The sequence below is a fragment of the Mustela lutreola genome, chromosome 3 (assembly GCF_030435805.1).
Source record: "Mustela lutreola isolate mMusLut2 chromosome 3, mMusLut2.pri, whole genome shotgun sequence".
Classification (NCBI taxonomy): domain Eukaryota; kingdom Metazoa; phylum Chordata; class Mammalia; order Carnivora; family Mustelidae; genus Mustela; species Mustela lutreola.
In genome coordinates, this window is record NC_081292.1 from 8741224 (window position 1) to 8757259 (window position 16036).

The window sequence follows — 16036 nt, forward strand, 5'->3', positions numbered from 1 at the left end:
TCGCCAGGAGGGCCCCTAGGCCCTGAGGCGCGGTGGCTGTGAGGAGCCAGGAGGCACTTGTGTGCGGGTCTGGCTCCTGAGCGTGGCTTCCTTTCAGGGGGCGGTTCCCTGGAACAGCACAGTGGAGCCTGGTCTGGGGAGCCCCCAGAGGGGCAGGGAATGCTCTTGAACGACAGGGAATCCCAAGCTGGGCGTGAGAAAATGAGGTTGTGGTCCGGAGTCCGCTGGAGAGTCCACCTCCGTGGACCACCTCACGTCTAGGTCTGAGACAGACCCCTCGGGGCCCTCCCCACTCAGGAGCCTGGCCTGCGAGGCTGTTACTTTAGAAAGAAGGGTGGTGCTATGGGTTGAATTGTGTCCCCTTCAAAAGATGTCCTGGAGCCCTTACCTTGGGACCTCAGATTATGGCCTGCTTTCAAACTGGGGTCTTTTCAGAGGTAACTAAGTCAAAATAAGGACACAGGGTGGGCCTCAACCCAATAGGACTAGTGTTGTGATGAAAAGGGGGAAATTTGGACCCAGACAGGCAGAAGGAAGGTGGTCATCTACAAGCCAAGAAATGCCTAAGAGAAATGCCAGAAGCTAAGAGAATGGCCTGGAATGGATCCTTCCAGAGGGAGCACCCTCATGACGCCTTGTTTTAGACTTCCAGGCCCTGGAACTGTGGGACAATCCATTCCCGTTGTTATAAACGGCCTGTGTGCGGGACATGGCTAAGGCAGCCCCAGGAACGCACAGGGTGGGACAAAAGCACTATTGATTCTGTGGAATCACATGGATCCTTCCGTCTTATTCCGCTTTGGCCGTTCTGGTCCTCAGGGAGCAGAGGCCTCTCTGGGGTTGCCACTGACTGTTCTGGAACCCAATGGCATATGCACACGTTTTAAGGCTTTTGATAAGACTCGCCTCGAGAACACCAGTAATCTGTGCCTGAATAGGGAGGAAGGCAGAGAACAAGACTCCTGTCTGGGTCTCGGATCCTCGGGCCCTGGCATTTGGGAGGCACAGCTGAGGCATATTTTGCAAACTTCCCACGCTGGGCCCCCCAGCCATGGCTGGTCCCTGCGTGACGAGGGCTCCTTTCATCCCCACCCAAACCGCCACTCTGGCCATCGTCCCTTCTCTCCACATGCCTTCTTAGGAGAACCTGCACTTGCCATTTCTTTTCTCTCCTACAACGTGGGGGCGGTTGGGATTATAAACAGTCTGCTTAGAACTGCACTGTTCAGCGGGAAGAGCGTTCAGGGGCTCCGAGAAAGTGTAAGCACGTCGCGACTCGACAACAAACTGTGGCTGGTCCTTGCGGGAAATCCCATCGGACTCCGTGAACCTCAGACTCTTCATCTGTAAAGTAGCGGCGACCATTTCAACGCTGCCAGCCTCACTAGGATTCTGGATGTTTCTGTGAAGTGTTCAACAAGCCCACTAATCTATCGGGGGACACGGGAAGTAGTGGGTGCCCAGGGAAACGAGAGCGTCGTGAGGACTGCGTTAGTTCCCCAGGACTGTGGTAACAAACTACCATGAACTTGGTGGCTTAAAACAACAAACTAGTCTCATGAAGCCAAAATCAAGGTTGTCCACAGAGCCACACTCCCTCTCCCTCTGGGGGCCCTAGGACAGAAGCCAGTTCTGGTCCCAGGAGCTCTTGTGGATTCTCACCTGGAACCTGGTGGGACCGGGGGGGTTGTTTGGCTGCTGCTTCTTGCCTCATGGGTGTCCCACTCCAATTTCTGCCTCCCTGGTCACGTTGCCTCCCCCAATTCTATGTACCTTCCCCAGCCTCTCTGGTCAAAACACTCGTGCTTGCATCTGGAGCCCACCAGGATAATGCAGGGTAATTTACCCAGGTCGAAGATTTAACCTAATCACATTGCAAAGCCCCTTTTCCTCATAAGGTTGGGACCTGGGATCTTTCGGCCTCATTCAGACCATATGGGGATGTTGCCAATTATAAGGAGAAGTTAGCTGTGTTTTTAAGAGTTCCCTTGATGTCACTGCAAAGAAACATAGGTGAAAGCATAATTTCTGGGCCAGATATTATTAATGCCAAGCTTGCAAGGGGAAACCATTAGCCTCATTGAGCAGAAGAGGATACTGAGGGTCAGAGAGGCAAAGGAGCCTGCCCACCTTTGCAGAGCTGGCTGGCAGTGGGGCTGGATCTCCCGCTATAAAGCTGGCATTTTAGCATTTTAAAGCCCCATTTCCCTGACCCCTGACCCTCTGTTATCTGAGAACACTTGACCCAGAGGGCTGACCCTGAGGCTTGTGGGACATGAGCTCTTCCCCAGGAATTTCCAGCATGAAGTGGCTCATCTGATGTGACTTATGGCAATCATACCGGATTTCGGGGACTGCTGGCCCAGCTGGGAAGGGGCCTGGGGTTTTCTGACATAGGTGAATGGCTCAGGACAGCAAGGTCATGGTGAGGTAGAACACGTGACCCCACAGTCTTCCTCCAATGCCCTGGGCATCCATGTGCCCGCTAACCTCCTGGCAGTGGTCTCCAACGGGCAGACCTCAGCTGTGTCCTCTGCCCCCCAGCCTCTCTGCTCGGACTGTTCTTTAATTTTTTAATCTTGCCCTTGGCTTCTGGAACACGCAGGACTACACTTTGCTTCTCATGGGCTTTCTTTCACTTACTTATTATTTCTTGTTTCCATTGTGATTATGCTTTTGCACCTGAGATTTTTATTATAAAGCATATTGAATGCACTTTAGAAGTAGGATATAGAGATTAGACGTAAAGAGAACTTTCCTTTTGTTGTAAAAACACATAAACACACACATACACACAACAGCCTTTTATACTTCGGAAAGCCATTTCCTTAGTGAAGCTAAGTGCTCAGGTTTTAGCAGCACAAATATGTAGGATTAATAAAGAAGCCCCCTCCCCCAAGCCAGGTCAATCCATTAAGAGCTAACATTGGACTTCCAAGGTGCCTCCTCTATTTTGCGGTTTGGCTCGCCCTTCCGAACAATACTGTGAGAGAAAGTAGAGATCATTATTATACCCATTTTTCAGACACGAAATAACAAGTCCGATGTCACAGAGCCAGGACTTGAACCTCAGTCCTGCCGTCTCTTCTTGGCTTCCCTGAAGGTCACAGAATCGACACGGAGCCCTGCCTGACCCCCTTCACTTGCCAGTGCCCGCCGCGGCCACGCGGCCACCTTACCTGCTGTGGCCATAGCTTTCAGGAGCATGGTACATGAAGACATTTCCGCGGGCCCTCCTCGCCCAGTGGCTGGCCATGTCGATTACGGGACAGGTGATAAAGTAGTCCCTGGTCAAATGGGAGCAGAGGAGGGAGTTTAGTTACGCATCATTCTATGGACAACTGCGATGGGGAGAGGCTTCCCCGGGCCAGAGTCCCCTAGACCACCCGGTGCCTCCGCACGGGGCCTGCAGACACCACGCCCTGTCCTTGCGCTGCCTACTGTGCCTCTCGCCATAGTTGGCTCCACGGCTGGTGCAGGGTCTGGCCTGGTGTAGGCCGGCAAGGTCACCCAAGGTTATACAAGGAACCCGTGGGGCAAGCATCTTGCTGGTACATCATTTTTAGAGAATCGGGAACAAAACACTCCAGAGTAAAATTAATACAACATACCCTGGAGCAAAACACTCCAGAGTAAAATTAATACAACATACCCTGGAGCAGAACACAAAATGACTGCACATTTGGAAAGAAGGCAGAAGAAATATCCTCAAAGATATATGATGCCTTTAGACCAGTGGCTCTCAGCTGGGGACACTCCCCCCTCCCAGCGGACATCTGACAAAGTTTGGGGGACATTTCTGGCTGTCACAGCTGTAGATGAAAGTTTTTTCACTGGCATCTAGCAGGCAGGGGCCGGGAAGGCTCCTGAACATATTACAAAGTCTGGGACGGACCCCTCTGCAAGGACTTATCCACCTACAATGTCACAGCGAGGAGGCTGAGAACCCTGTTCTAGATTCCTAAGCCTTCACACTCGTTCCCTCTCTGGGGGTGATGGGAACACGTTCCAGAAGCACCAGCTTGCAACAGTGGGTCATGCGTGGGCTGGTGCTCAGGCTGTGTGTGTAAGAGGCACCAGGCCCGGTCAGAATAAGACAGACCTCAGGCGGCTTGGAACCCACCAGGTTCTGAATCCCAGTCAGCAGTTTCTGAATCTCCTTCACCTTCCCTCTCCTCATCTGAGAAATGGGGCCCACGGCACCCACGCTACAGGGATTTTGTAAAAGCCGAGGCTGGTGAGAGCCATGAAAGTCTCTCAGTACAGAAGGTCTGTCTGCCTGTTTTCTGGCTGTGGGGTAGGGGTAGGGCCAGCCATGGGGGTCTGGCAGGGCACACGAGGCAGCGATGCTCTCTCTCATGAAGAAGGGGATGGTGAGCAGGCCCAGGCTGGATTCAGACCTGCAGGAAAGAGTCCCACCCTGGCAGCCAGGTGGAGGGGTGCCACCAAGGAGAGGCAGGGAGGTCACTGCCTGAGCTTGGCAGGAGGCTATGAGGGCCTGAGCCAAGAGGGAACTGGAATCCGCCTCCTCAGTGAAGCCTTCCTTGGTTACCTGCCCTCTCTCTCTCTTCAGTTCCCCCCCTCACCGCCCCCACCCCGGGCACAGTTGTCTTCCAAGCCGGTTAAAGTCAAAGTTGGGGCAAGAATGTAGGTTTCTGAATTTCAGCCCCAAGTTTTCTCACCATCCGGCATCTGAGCCAGGTGCAGGATTGGGTGATAAGCCTCGCAGCATCTAGAACTTGGACGTCTGCGAGCTCTTAGGGTCCAGTCTGGGGCTGGGCCTCTAGAAATAGCTGTTGGCTGCATGGCTGGAAACAGGTCTCCAGTAGAGGCAAAATTAAAGCCTTTCTGGTCGCCAAGATCCCAGGGGGAGGGACCACGTTTTATTCTGAGCTAGTGACGCTGGGATTGGAAACCACAGGCTCCCGGGTGGGGACACCACACCGGGCAGGGGGTCTCGACACCCTTCAAGCCATCCCTTCGCAGCACACGGCAGGTGCATCCGTGACCCCAGCCCTGGGGCAGCGGGAGCCCGCGCCCTCCCCGCTCACCGAGTGGCGTTCTCCAGGGCCCGGGAGAAGGAGGCATAGTCATCCGTGGAGTGCTCCAGGGAGTAGTACCATGTGGCCGCCGCCCGGACGCTGGCGTCCGCGTCCTCACCACCCAGAGAATTCTGCAGCGCCTGGTAAAAGGCTGTTTTGCTACTGGTCCGACCTTGACTTTCCTCAAATTGCTTTAAAATAAGACATGGAAATGCCCAGTCAGCTTCTGAAGGGCTGGAGTCAGTCTCCCTTGGACCCTTGCTCTAGAAGTCTCTCCCTGGGAATCCGGGGGACGTGGTGGTCACACAGGGACGCTGGAGCCAGGCTACCCGGGTTCGAATCCCCGCTCCACCTGTCCTAGCTGTGTGACCTTTAACAGGTGGCGGGGCTCTCCACACCTGCCTCTCCCTGCCTGAAAACAGATGACTCCACGTGGGCTCACAGTGAGGACCAAAAGGGCTAACACACGCCGAGTACTTGAAGTGGTGGCCGGTACTCCGTAAGTGGTCAGTAGACACAGGCCGTTCCGGCCGGCTGGTGCGGGTCACCCCGTGCTTGATCCCTTAGCTTCTCAGCCGGCCAGACATCTGGTTTCCTCGGGAGAGCGAACTCCAGTTTCCTCCAGCGACGCGAGCCGTCGCCAGGTGATTGCTTCCTGCGCATGTTCTCCGTGATGGGCCGGGCTGGGGAAGGAGCTGGGCACAGGCTGGTGCAGCTCCCTGCTCTCACGAGGCCTCGGGTTTTGGAGGGCAGAGGTGGGAAGGAAGCAGTTTCCCGGGATCCCCGCGCTACGAAGGAGGGCGGGGCTAGTTTTCCTGGAGTGGTTAGGGAATGCTTTGGGTCCTCCGGGGACGAGTGTCCACATGGCGCTAGCTCGCTTGCTTGCTGTCCCTCTCTCTCTCTTCCCTCCCTCCTTCCCCTCTTTTTCCCTCCTCCCTCCGTCCGTTCTTTTCTCCTTCCTTGTCCCAACATTCCTGTTCTCTGCACTGGGGCACTCTTGGGGGACCATCTGCCTCCCCCAGGACTCAGTTTCCTCATTTCTGAAGACAAGGGGCAGCAGAGAGTAAGACATGCAGCTCTCAAGTGTGAGGCCCAGGCCCCAGGGCCCTTGCTCGGTCCTATCACGGGTGTTCACCTATTTCTAGGCTCTTATGCCAACAGCATGACATGCTCATCAAGACATCCTGGCCTGTTTAAATTGTTTTTCTAAACCTTTCCAAACACACAGGACGTGCGATTAGAATTCGAGGTGTGGGTATGATCAGGAAGCAACCTCTCCCGCCTGAGACATTCTTTCAGCCGACGCGGGTGGGCTCACGTAGGAGAGGCCAGACCAGTTGATAGAGTATTTAGTCCAGCCGTGTGCGTGGGCTCAGGAGAGGCTAAGGGGAGCGGAGGATCACTTAAATTCTATCTGTAACCTGTGTTTCTTCGAAAAAGATCTGAAGCAACTATGGCAAAATACTAGTATCTGCTAAAAACGAAGAGTGAATACAATAGCCGTCATTCTATCGATGACCACCAAGTACTAATGACCGTGATCTACAGTCAGAAAGACAGTTTATAGCTCAGAACCCAGGCGCGCGCCCACAGAGGCCTGGAACAATGTTCGGGAAGGACATTCATGCTCGTGGCTCTTCCCATGTCTGCCAGAGCCGAGTGTTTCTACGCGAGTTCCTGTTCCAGTCTGAGCTGTTCAGAATGCATTGGCTGACTTCACAACCTACTAGTAGTTCAGGGGAAAAACTGCATTATATTATTTGCTGTCCTTTTCTGAGGGTTCAGAATATTTTATAACAGAAGTATGAGAAATCGTACACGTATCTCCAATTATTGCCAAACATTGACCATGCCTGTTTTACTGAAGTATCAAAATCACATGTGGATTAGGAAACTGGATTGAATCAGTGCCAAATTCCAACGCCGCATACATCGAAAGAGCTGAGCACAGTTCTGGGCACATGGGCAATAGAGGTGAGGACTACCGGGCCAGGGCAGGGGAGGCCGGCACACACTCGCGATGCCATGCTCCATCCCCAGATGCTCCGTCCCCAGATGCTGTTGGTGTCTGCTTGTCTACAGCTCCAGAAGGACCATGCGGCAAAAGGGGCACATGGGGTACAGTACGGGGCTAGGCACCTAGTCACAGCTGGTGCTCAGCAAACGTGCCAGGCAGATGATTGGTGGAGACACTGGACTCCAGAGACAGGATACGGTCCTTGCAAGGGGACCCCAGAGCCAAACCTCTCGGGCTCAGATCCCAGAGCTGGAGGGACCTGGGCTTGGATGCGAGCTTTGCCCTTTATTAGCTGTGAGACCTTGGGCAAGTTACTGAGTCTCCCTGGGCCTTCATTTCCTCCTCTGTAAAATGGGCACACGAATATTACCCTCTTCATAAAACTGTCATGAGGCGAGATGACATGACTACTACCAATTTCTCAGCCCGTGTGTTACCGTTGCCCAATGTTTGTAGACGCAATATTGTGCCCAGGCCAGAGGGGTCAGGGAAGCCCCTGTCTTAAGGCCTCATCAATGCTGTTCCCATCAGTTGTGGGTCCAAACCCTGGGAACTCCTCTTCCCTATACTTGCGGCAAAATGATTGGCCCTACCTAAAGGGTAGAGCCCCTACACAAGTTCCTTAGAAACTATTTTCACAATGAGGTGGGGGTTTTTTTTGTTTGTTTGTTTGTTTTGTTTTTTGGTTTTTGTTTTTTCCCCCCTAAGGTATTATTTATTTATTTGACAGACAGAGATCACAAGTAGGCAGAGAAGCAGGCAGGAGGGGGTGGGGAAGCCGGTTCCCTGCTGAGCAGAGAACCCTGATGCAGGGCTCCATCCCAGGACCCTGAGATCACGACTTGAGCCAAATGCAGAGGCTTTAACCCACTGAGCCACCCAGGAATCCCAGTGAGGTGGTTTTTAAGAGTGGCAGGGCCCTGAGCCCAGGTGTGGCTAGAAATTCCTCCACCATAGCTGTAAGCAGTTGCCCAGCTAGGGAGCCGGAGGGAAGGCCCGGTTTTGTCTCCCGCGAGACTCTGGCTGCTTTCACATTTCCCAGGGATCTGAGCCCAGCTGAGAGCAGCCAGGGCGCGGCCTCGCTGGCTGGTGGACATTCTGGAGATGGCTGGCGTGTGGTCCCCAGCCGCAGGGAGCACATGGGAATGCAAAGGGGGCCCAGCAAGAGCCACATCTCTTCATTCTTGGCCAGGACCAAAGCACAGATGCTGTTGCGAGTTTAATTAGAGAGTCAGCAGGAGGGATGGGGCCGTCACATGACGCCAAGCACCGACTTCCACAAGCTGTAATTACAGGCACAATCCGCCGAGGAAGCGGGCTCGCTACAGGCTGGGCTGCGTTAAGGGCCATCAGGAACCCACAGTCCTCTTTGTGTGTGTGTGTTTAAGGGACCGCCATTAATAGGTCCTACCGAACAGTTTGAGCACATAGGAAACTCTTGAGGCCACGGTCTGGATGCCTCATCGCCTGGTGCACGGAGCACTGGGTCTGTGTTTGAGAGATGCAGGTTCGAACCTGGCTCCGGTGTGTGACCTCGGAAGACTCACAGCCGTCCATAAATTTGCTCAGGAAATATTCCTCTCTGTGCCTGGGCTTGACGTTGGAGTCAAGTGAACTCACGGTTACTGAGGGGCTGCCGCACACGGGTGACAATCCATATTCCTTCTCTCTCTCCTCTAGCCAGCAAATTATTGAAAATAAATGCCCTTATGTTCAGTGCAGGGTTGACAGACATGATGGAAAGTGCTTAGCTGGAGGGTCTTTACCTTCCACTCACGATTTCATGCAACCGACGTCTATCGAGTGCCCACATTTGCCAGGACCGAGTGGTGGCGTTTGGGATGCTTCAGGGAACAATACAAGGGAACGATACAAGTTCAATTCTCTGCCCTTTGGGGACTTCCGGTAGAGCTGGAGAGCCCGACATGGATACACGGCAAATTTTGTAACACAGAACGTTTGGTGGTGATAAGTTTGGTGGTGATAAGGATGTGACACAGACAAGGCCGGCAGGGCAGGGAAGGGGACTGGGGGTGCTGGTCCGTGAGGGTTGAAAACGTAGAGGGGATCATCAGGGCAGGCCGTGGAGGACAGTTGAGCCAAGAGGCGGGGAGGTGAGAGTTGGGGTGAGGACAGGCGGTGAGTAAGGAAGGAGGCCAGTGTGGCCAGTGCAGGACAGAGGAGCCAGAGGTGGGGCAGAGGGGATGCAGAGATGAGCAGCTGGCATGGCCCCACGCTGCTGTGCCTCAGGAGGGGCCAGGTGAAGGGTCCTCCATCGTGGTCTGCGGGTGTCGCCTGCCGGAGATGGGGGTCCATGTGGGGGAGAAGCAGAACAGCCATCTGCCAGGTGTCCTTGAGTTGGTGCCACCTGTTCTGGGGCCCCAGTAAGAAGCCACTAGCCACTGCTGCCTACTGGTTCCTTCTACCACTGCAATCCCATGATGAGGCTTCAAACCCCAAGGCGATCCTCAGAGCTCCCCCCACACCCACACGGCTGGCCCTCTTATTCTTAGAGAAATGCCCATCTGGAGCCTTTCCCGAATTCCCTCCTTCTTTTTGGACTGAGGGACCCCCTTCTTTCCCCTGAGGCTGAGGCCCCCCTGCCCAGAGCTCTGGGACCCTCTGCACTTCTTCGTTGGCATCACCAGGCAAATCCTCTCTTGTAGGAGCCGTGGTGTGCAGCTCTCCGTGAGTCCGCCCCCACCGAGAGCTAAATGCCGACGGGTGTCCCCACCCACCTGGGCGGGGTCTGTCTGCCAGACCACCGGGTGTCTGTCTGCCCCACCTTGGCGTTGCCGGCTCTGGGCTGCACACTCAGGAAGCGTGCCCACGCAGCCAACTGGCTCCTGCCCTCTCCCCACCCACGCACCCTCTCCAAGGTCGCTGATGTTACCCCTTGACCCACCCCGGGCAGCGGCGGCGCTATCTCCCCGTCCCGTCCTGGCTCTCTTCCCCCACTCAGCTCGACGACCCTCTCGTCTCCTTTTCCCTAACCGACTCTGCTTCAGGCTCATTTATGGAATCTTCCTGCCGTCTTCTCTCTTCAAATGCCATTCCTGCCCCCTTCTCTTGCCCTTCCTTCCAGACATGCGGAGAGGTGGTACCGTCTCTCCCCTTGGTGTTCATAATGGCTGGTAGGTTGTTGAATTCTAAATCTCCATTCAGCCTCAATCTCGGTCCCACACATCCAAACCTCTGCCGGCTCCTGGGCACCCCTCATGTCCCTCGAACTCAACGTGAGTACAATTTAACTTCGTCGTCTACATGTGCTCTTCCCCAGGTCAAGAACCTTCCTCGGCTGTTTTCCTATCCCCAATTACTAAGCCAGGAGCCAGTCATCTGATTAAAAGAGACACTTGCTGACCCCTCCTACTTCCACCTTCCCCAGCATGCTAGTGCACCCCAGTCCCGAGGGTTCCCCCCCAGCACATCTTAACCACCATCCTATCGACTCTTCCTGTCCTATCCTTGCTCGTGCTTTCGTCGGCTTCTATCCCATCCTGGGGCAGAAACACGGATACCACCTCTGGCGGGTGGGCATTTGGGGAGAAGTGTACACAGAAGGTCCCTGAGTAATTTTTGTTCATTGGTTACTCTTAAAGTTACACAGAATGGTTATGACATCAGAGGTTTGAGAAGAAGAGACCCAGAGTAGAATCCCCAAAGGGAAAAAAGAGGCATCCTTCCAGAGTTCACCTGATTCTTACAAACCTGTATGGAGAGATGCATGAATTAATGAAAGCTCCCAGAAGTCTCTAGAGCTCTGAGGTGGACAGAAATACTCATTTGCTCACTGAATGAACGTAAATTAAAGGCCCCCGGGGCCAGCAACTGGGAATCCAAAATGAACACGACACGGCTCTTGCCGTGGAACACAGCTGCTAAAGTCCGAGGGGCAACTCATCAGGGAGTAATCTGCCCCCTCGCAAACTGCTTGAGGGTTTGCATCTGATGTCACTGATGGCGCAGAGGGTTCCGGAAGCACCGTGGCCATTTCCACACTCCCCAGGCTCCGCACCTCATCAGTCTTCCCTCCCTTTCACTCTACTGAGGGGGCCCTCATCGTCACCCATGTCCCATCAGGCCTGCAGCCCCACCTCTGCCCTCGGCTCACTCCACCCTCAATGACTTCAGACGTTTGACCTCTGCTTCCCTTCAGAAATACTCTTTTCTTGGCTTTTGTGACATCAGATTTTCCTTTTTTTTTTCCCCAGATCTGTACCTACAGCTCTGACCTTTCTCCTAAATTCTCACCATGAGTACCCAACTGCCAATCCAAGGTTTATCCCAAATCCAGTCATTTCTTGCCATTACCATGCCTTCAATTCTTATTTAACTCATTAGCTTACTCCTTGGACCTTCCAATACAGGGCAATCTGGTCTCTGCTTCCTTTGTTACCTCTCCATAGTCAACTCCATGTTGCCAGAATGCTCTTTTTTTCTTTCTTTCTTTTTTTTTTAATATTTTATTTATTTATTTGATAGGCAGAGATCACAAGTAGTCAGAGAGGCAGGCAGGGAGAGAGGAGGAAGCAGGCTCCCCGCTGAGCAGAGAGCCCGATGTGGGGCTCGATCCCAGGACCCTGAGACAATGACCTGAGCTGACGGCAGAGGCTTTAACCCACTGAGTCACCCAGACACCCCCAGAATACTCTTTTTAAAAAAGATAAATCAAGATAATCACTTTCTAGAGTAAAACATTCTAGTGACTGTGCCCTACATGTAGAACAGAATCATTCTCCTAATGCTGATGAGACCTCATCTAATGGGTCACCTCCAGTGCATCCCACTTCCTCTGCTCCACCTCCTCCATTACCCACAGTGTTTCCTAGCCTTCTGGCTTTCTATGTCCCCCAGACAAGCCCTGCCACAGGGCCTTTGCACTAGCTCGTCACCCAGATCTTCCCAGAACTGGCCCTGCCTCATCATTCAGGTCTCAGTCCTCCCTGCCAAGGTGCCTTGGATTCATGTTTCCATTCTCTCCAGCACTTTTCAAGATCTGAAATTTTTTTAAGAGATTTATTTTAAAGAGAGAGTGCTTGTGCATGTTAAGGTGGGAGAGAGTGTGGGGGAGGAGCAGACGGAAAGAATCTCAAGCTGACTCTGCACTGAGCACAGAGCCTGATGTGGAGCTCGATCCCAGAGCTTTGAGATCATGACCTGAGCCGAAACAAAGAGTCAGACACTTAACCAACTGAGCAACCCTGGCACCCCTCAAGATTTGAAATTCTTAATGTACTTGCTCATACATCACGGTTCGTGTCCTCTCACTGGAACGTGAACTCCACAAGCCAGGAGCCATATCTGTTGGGGTTCCGACCTTCCCCCTACAGCCTAGAGAAGAGCCCCTCAGTAAGTACAGGTTGGGCCTGTGCACAAACCAATGCATGGACCGCTCCTGCCTCTTCCATTTATCACAGATGTCACGGGGCGAACTTCTCCATCCCACACAGCAGGCCCAGTTATGGGCCTCCCATAACTTTAGGGCCCTCAAAAAAAATGTGTTTCAATTTCTTTTATGACCTGAAGAAAAATAAATGTCATCATAGTGAATTGGTAAGAATGAATCCAGCTTGCCTCCCATTCATCTTTACCCGTGCAGTCATAAAATATTTTTACTATGCGGGGGGTGCGGTAAGTCAGCCCCACCAATCTCTGACTTTCTCTGAATGGAGCATGATAACCCCACCTGGTGGGGCCACAGCACATGTAGGCGAGACACCCTGTGTGAGTCCGGGAGCCGCAGCGCTAGGGTGGGGGGGCTTGCAGTGTTGCAGGGTGGCCCGGAGCCAGGGACCCGACGGGGCTCCCTGGTGTTGGGACCTGTCTCCTTTGCCTAGAAGCCTCCTGATCCCACAGCAGGAGACAAGCAGGGCTGGTCTCTCTGCGCCCACCGAAGGATAAAAAAACTGCAGCTCAGACTGGGTAAGCAACTTGCCTGAATTGACTGAAGCTGGGATTTGAGATCCGTTTTTCTGATTCCAGGTTGTGGGCTCTCCACGGGGCCCCGTCATGCCCGGCACGGGTCCAGACCCTAACACCCACCCGCCCAAGTGCCTCTTTTCGGGGAAATGGTGTGTGCTCGCCGGGACTCCTGCAGGCTCCTCTGCTATCATCTGTCACCAAAGGCTTGATTTTCCTGTGCTGGGGCTGGTGCCAGAGCCTCAGGCTGCCAGGTGCTGCTTCCAACCCTCAGACGGGCTGCCTTCCCCTCCCCGCTCCCCGAAGGGCCCCCACTCCACCTGCTCCTGGACGGGGCCAGCTCCTGCCCAAGCTCGGGGCACAGTGGTGGCGCTGTTTCTGATTTTTTTCTCGCCTTCCTTGGAGATCCTTGTGCTTGGAGGGGAAGGCAGAACAGTGCATCTTGGAACAAATCTGCTTTTGATCATGCAAATTAATGCCCGGTTAATGTAGGCAGACTGTCAGTTTCACCAGTTAGAAAGAGCGAGAGAGGAGAGAGAGGAGAAAAGAGGGGAAAAAAAAATCCCTACCACAGCGACTGATGAATTTCAACAGAAAGCTGCTACTTCAGGAAATAAGATCATTCTCCGAGAGCAGAGGCTTTCCAGGCATCTCAGGCGGCCGTGATGCTCCACGGGTATGTTGTTAACTTTGCTGGTGTCATTAGGACTGTGTGTGTGGACCCACGCCGGCCTGGGGTGGAAGGTGGCTGAGGGTCTTCACAGGGACTGGCTAGAAGCCCTGCCTGCCCACCCTCCTTGGTCTGTGGGATTCGGTGGGTCTCTGTTGAAGTCATGGGTGGGTCCAGGGGCTCCCTTGGTGGGGGGTAGCAATGCCTACTGCTCCTGTGACTTCCCCCGGGAAGCCGGATGGTGTGTGTTGGTGGGTTGGGCTCTGGATGGCATGAAGGCAGAGCTGGCATACGGAAAAAGCATGTGTGTGCGTCTGCCACAATTTGGAAAACTGGCTCAGGTCAGGCGAGGTGATTCAGTGGTTGTACATCCTTTGTATTCCTGCTTTCCCTGGAGAAGTCCCTGGTTCAGGGACAATCATTTTGGACACTAATTCTAGTAATACCTAAAAGACCTAGGTGAAAAACTAGTATTTATTGAGCACGTACTATCTGCCAGACACGGCCTCATATATGATTTCACCCAACATCTTAAGGAGGATATGGACTAGTAATTTCCCAATTTTACAGATAAAGAAATTAAGGCTCTGGTTGTGGGGAACCCAGATGCTCTCGCTTGCTTGGAGGATGGGGTCCTGGTTAGTTCTTTCATCCCTGTGACCCTCCTGCTGGTGAGGCCACTGCGGTTTCAGCCCCTCACCCACCCCAAGTGCCTCTTGAGGCCCCACACTAACATGTCTGTCTTTCCATCTAGTGTTTGTCAAACTGTATTTTAGTTATTTACTTCTGCTCATTTCTCTTCTCCTTGCCTGACTGTGAGCTCCTTGAGGGCAGGGATTGAATGTGTACTTGTACCCAAACACCCAGGTTGGTCTCTGGCACATAGTAAGTGGCCTCAGTGAGTGTTGCATGACTAAACACAGTGGTCTTGGTGTTGGGAAAACGTGGGTGACACCTGCTCTAGCCTGCGGTGGTTTTCTGTGAGGTCCTGCTTCCCCGCACAATTGGCCAGGAGGAGCTAGGCGGACCTGGAAGGATTCAGGAGAAGGAATCGCTGGGATTGAGGCCATCGGGGCTGTGCCATCCTGGGGCTCCCCTCAGCTAATGGTAGCTGGATCTAGGTACACCAAACCTTCTGGGGAAAATGGAGAAACTCACAAACCCAAGTCTGAAGGAGGGTTGTGAGCAGGCTGAGGGAAGGCAAAGCACCCTAGGGGGACACAAGAGCAGGGTGTTTAATACTGTGTGTGGAGGGGCAGCTGGTAGCCGGGCTCCCGCTTATGTGTTGACATGACAGTGTTGTGGTCCTGTGTTGGCCGGGATTCTGAGGACACCTCTGGGCCACAATTGTATCTGGGAGGGGACAGGGTGGCCCTGGTGCATTTGCCCCACCTGTTCTAGGGTTTAGCACACATGGGGCTGGGAGCAAAGCTTCCCATTTGGAGCCAAAGGATCTGCAGTGGAGGCTTGGCTTTGCAAGTGACTAGTTGTATGATCTTGGGACAATCGTGAAACCCCCAGAAGCCTTTTTCTTTCATAAAATGGTGGTAAATACGAGTTCATGGGCATCTCCTTCCCAGGGTCATTGTTGAGGGAGAATGGAGGTGGGATTGTGAGGCCTTTCACACAAAGCAGCCCTCGTTTTAGCTGTGTTTGTGACCCCAAGAGTACCTCAAGACTCGTGGGTGGGTGGGGAGCTCCTGGAGGAAGGACCTGGCTCTTCCCAGAGGGCCACAGCCGAAAGACGATGCCATGGACTTGGATCCAGAGTTAGATCTGGATTTGAATTCTGCTCTGTCTCTGAACTGCTTTCCCAGCTGAATAGATCATAGGTCACAGATCATAGGGTTGTTTGGGATGAATTATTTCCTTGAAGATTCCTAGGTTAGATTCTGACACATATTCAGGTTCCCCTAATTTCATTCTTTCAATCTAATGAGGAGTCATTGAGCCCTTACTGTAGACTGGACACTTTCCTAGCACCAGAGGTAAAGCAGAAAGCAAAACTGATAAAACAGAGCTCATGGGCCTCACATTCTATTTGGGGAAGAAACACAACAGACAAATAAATGTATAGTATGTCAGGGGCATAAGTGCTAAGGATGGGGAGCAGTGTGAGGGGGAGAGAGAACACTGGGAATATGTCTCCCTCTATATCTGAAGGGTCAAGCAAGTACCCTGAAGAAGCAGACCTGAAGACATGAGACAGTGAGTTACCTGGAGAACATTCTAGAAGAGGGAACAGCACATGCCAAGATGCTAAGATGGGAACATGCTCAGCATATTTGAGGAACACCAAAGTGATCAGTTGGGATTAACCACACTTAGTGGGGGAGGGGGATAGCAGGCGGTGGGGTCAGAGGGCAAACAGAAGCCAATCAAGTA

The 16036-nt window shown here is 53.2% G+C and overlaps 2 protein-coding genes across 2 annotated transcripts in view; one reads left to right on the forward strand and one right to left on the reverse strand.

The window, feature by feature from the left end:
* Window positions 1–16036, reverse strand: part of TG (thyroglobulin) — a 235908-nt gene that overhangs the window by 15589 nt on the left and 204283 nt on the right. Inside the window, exons 44-45 of the mRNA XM_059168674.1 lie at window positions 5052–5233; window positions 3180–3287 (exon numbers count right to left, since the gene is read on the reverse strand). Of these exons, the coding sequence (XP_059024657.1) occupies window positions 3180–3287; window positions 5052–5233 (290 nt within the window). The remainder of the gene's footprint in view (window positions 1–3179; window positions 3288–5051; window positions 5234–16036) is intronic.
* Window positions 1–16036, forward strand: part of SLA (Src like adaptor) — an 81688-nt gene that overhangs the window by 7196 nt on the left and 58456 nt on the right. The gene's annotated exons all lie outside the window — the stretch shown is intronic.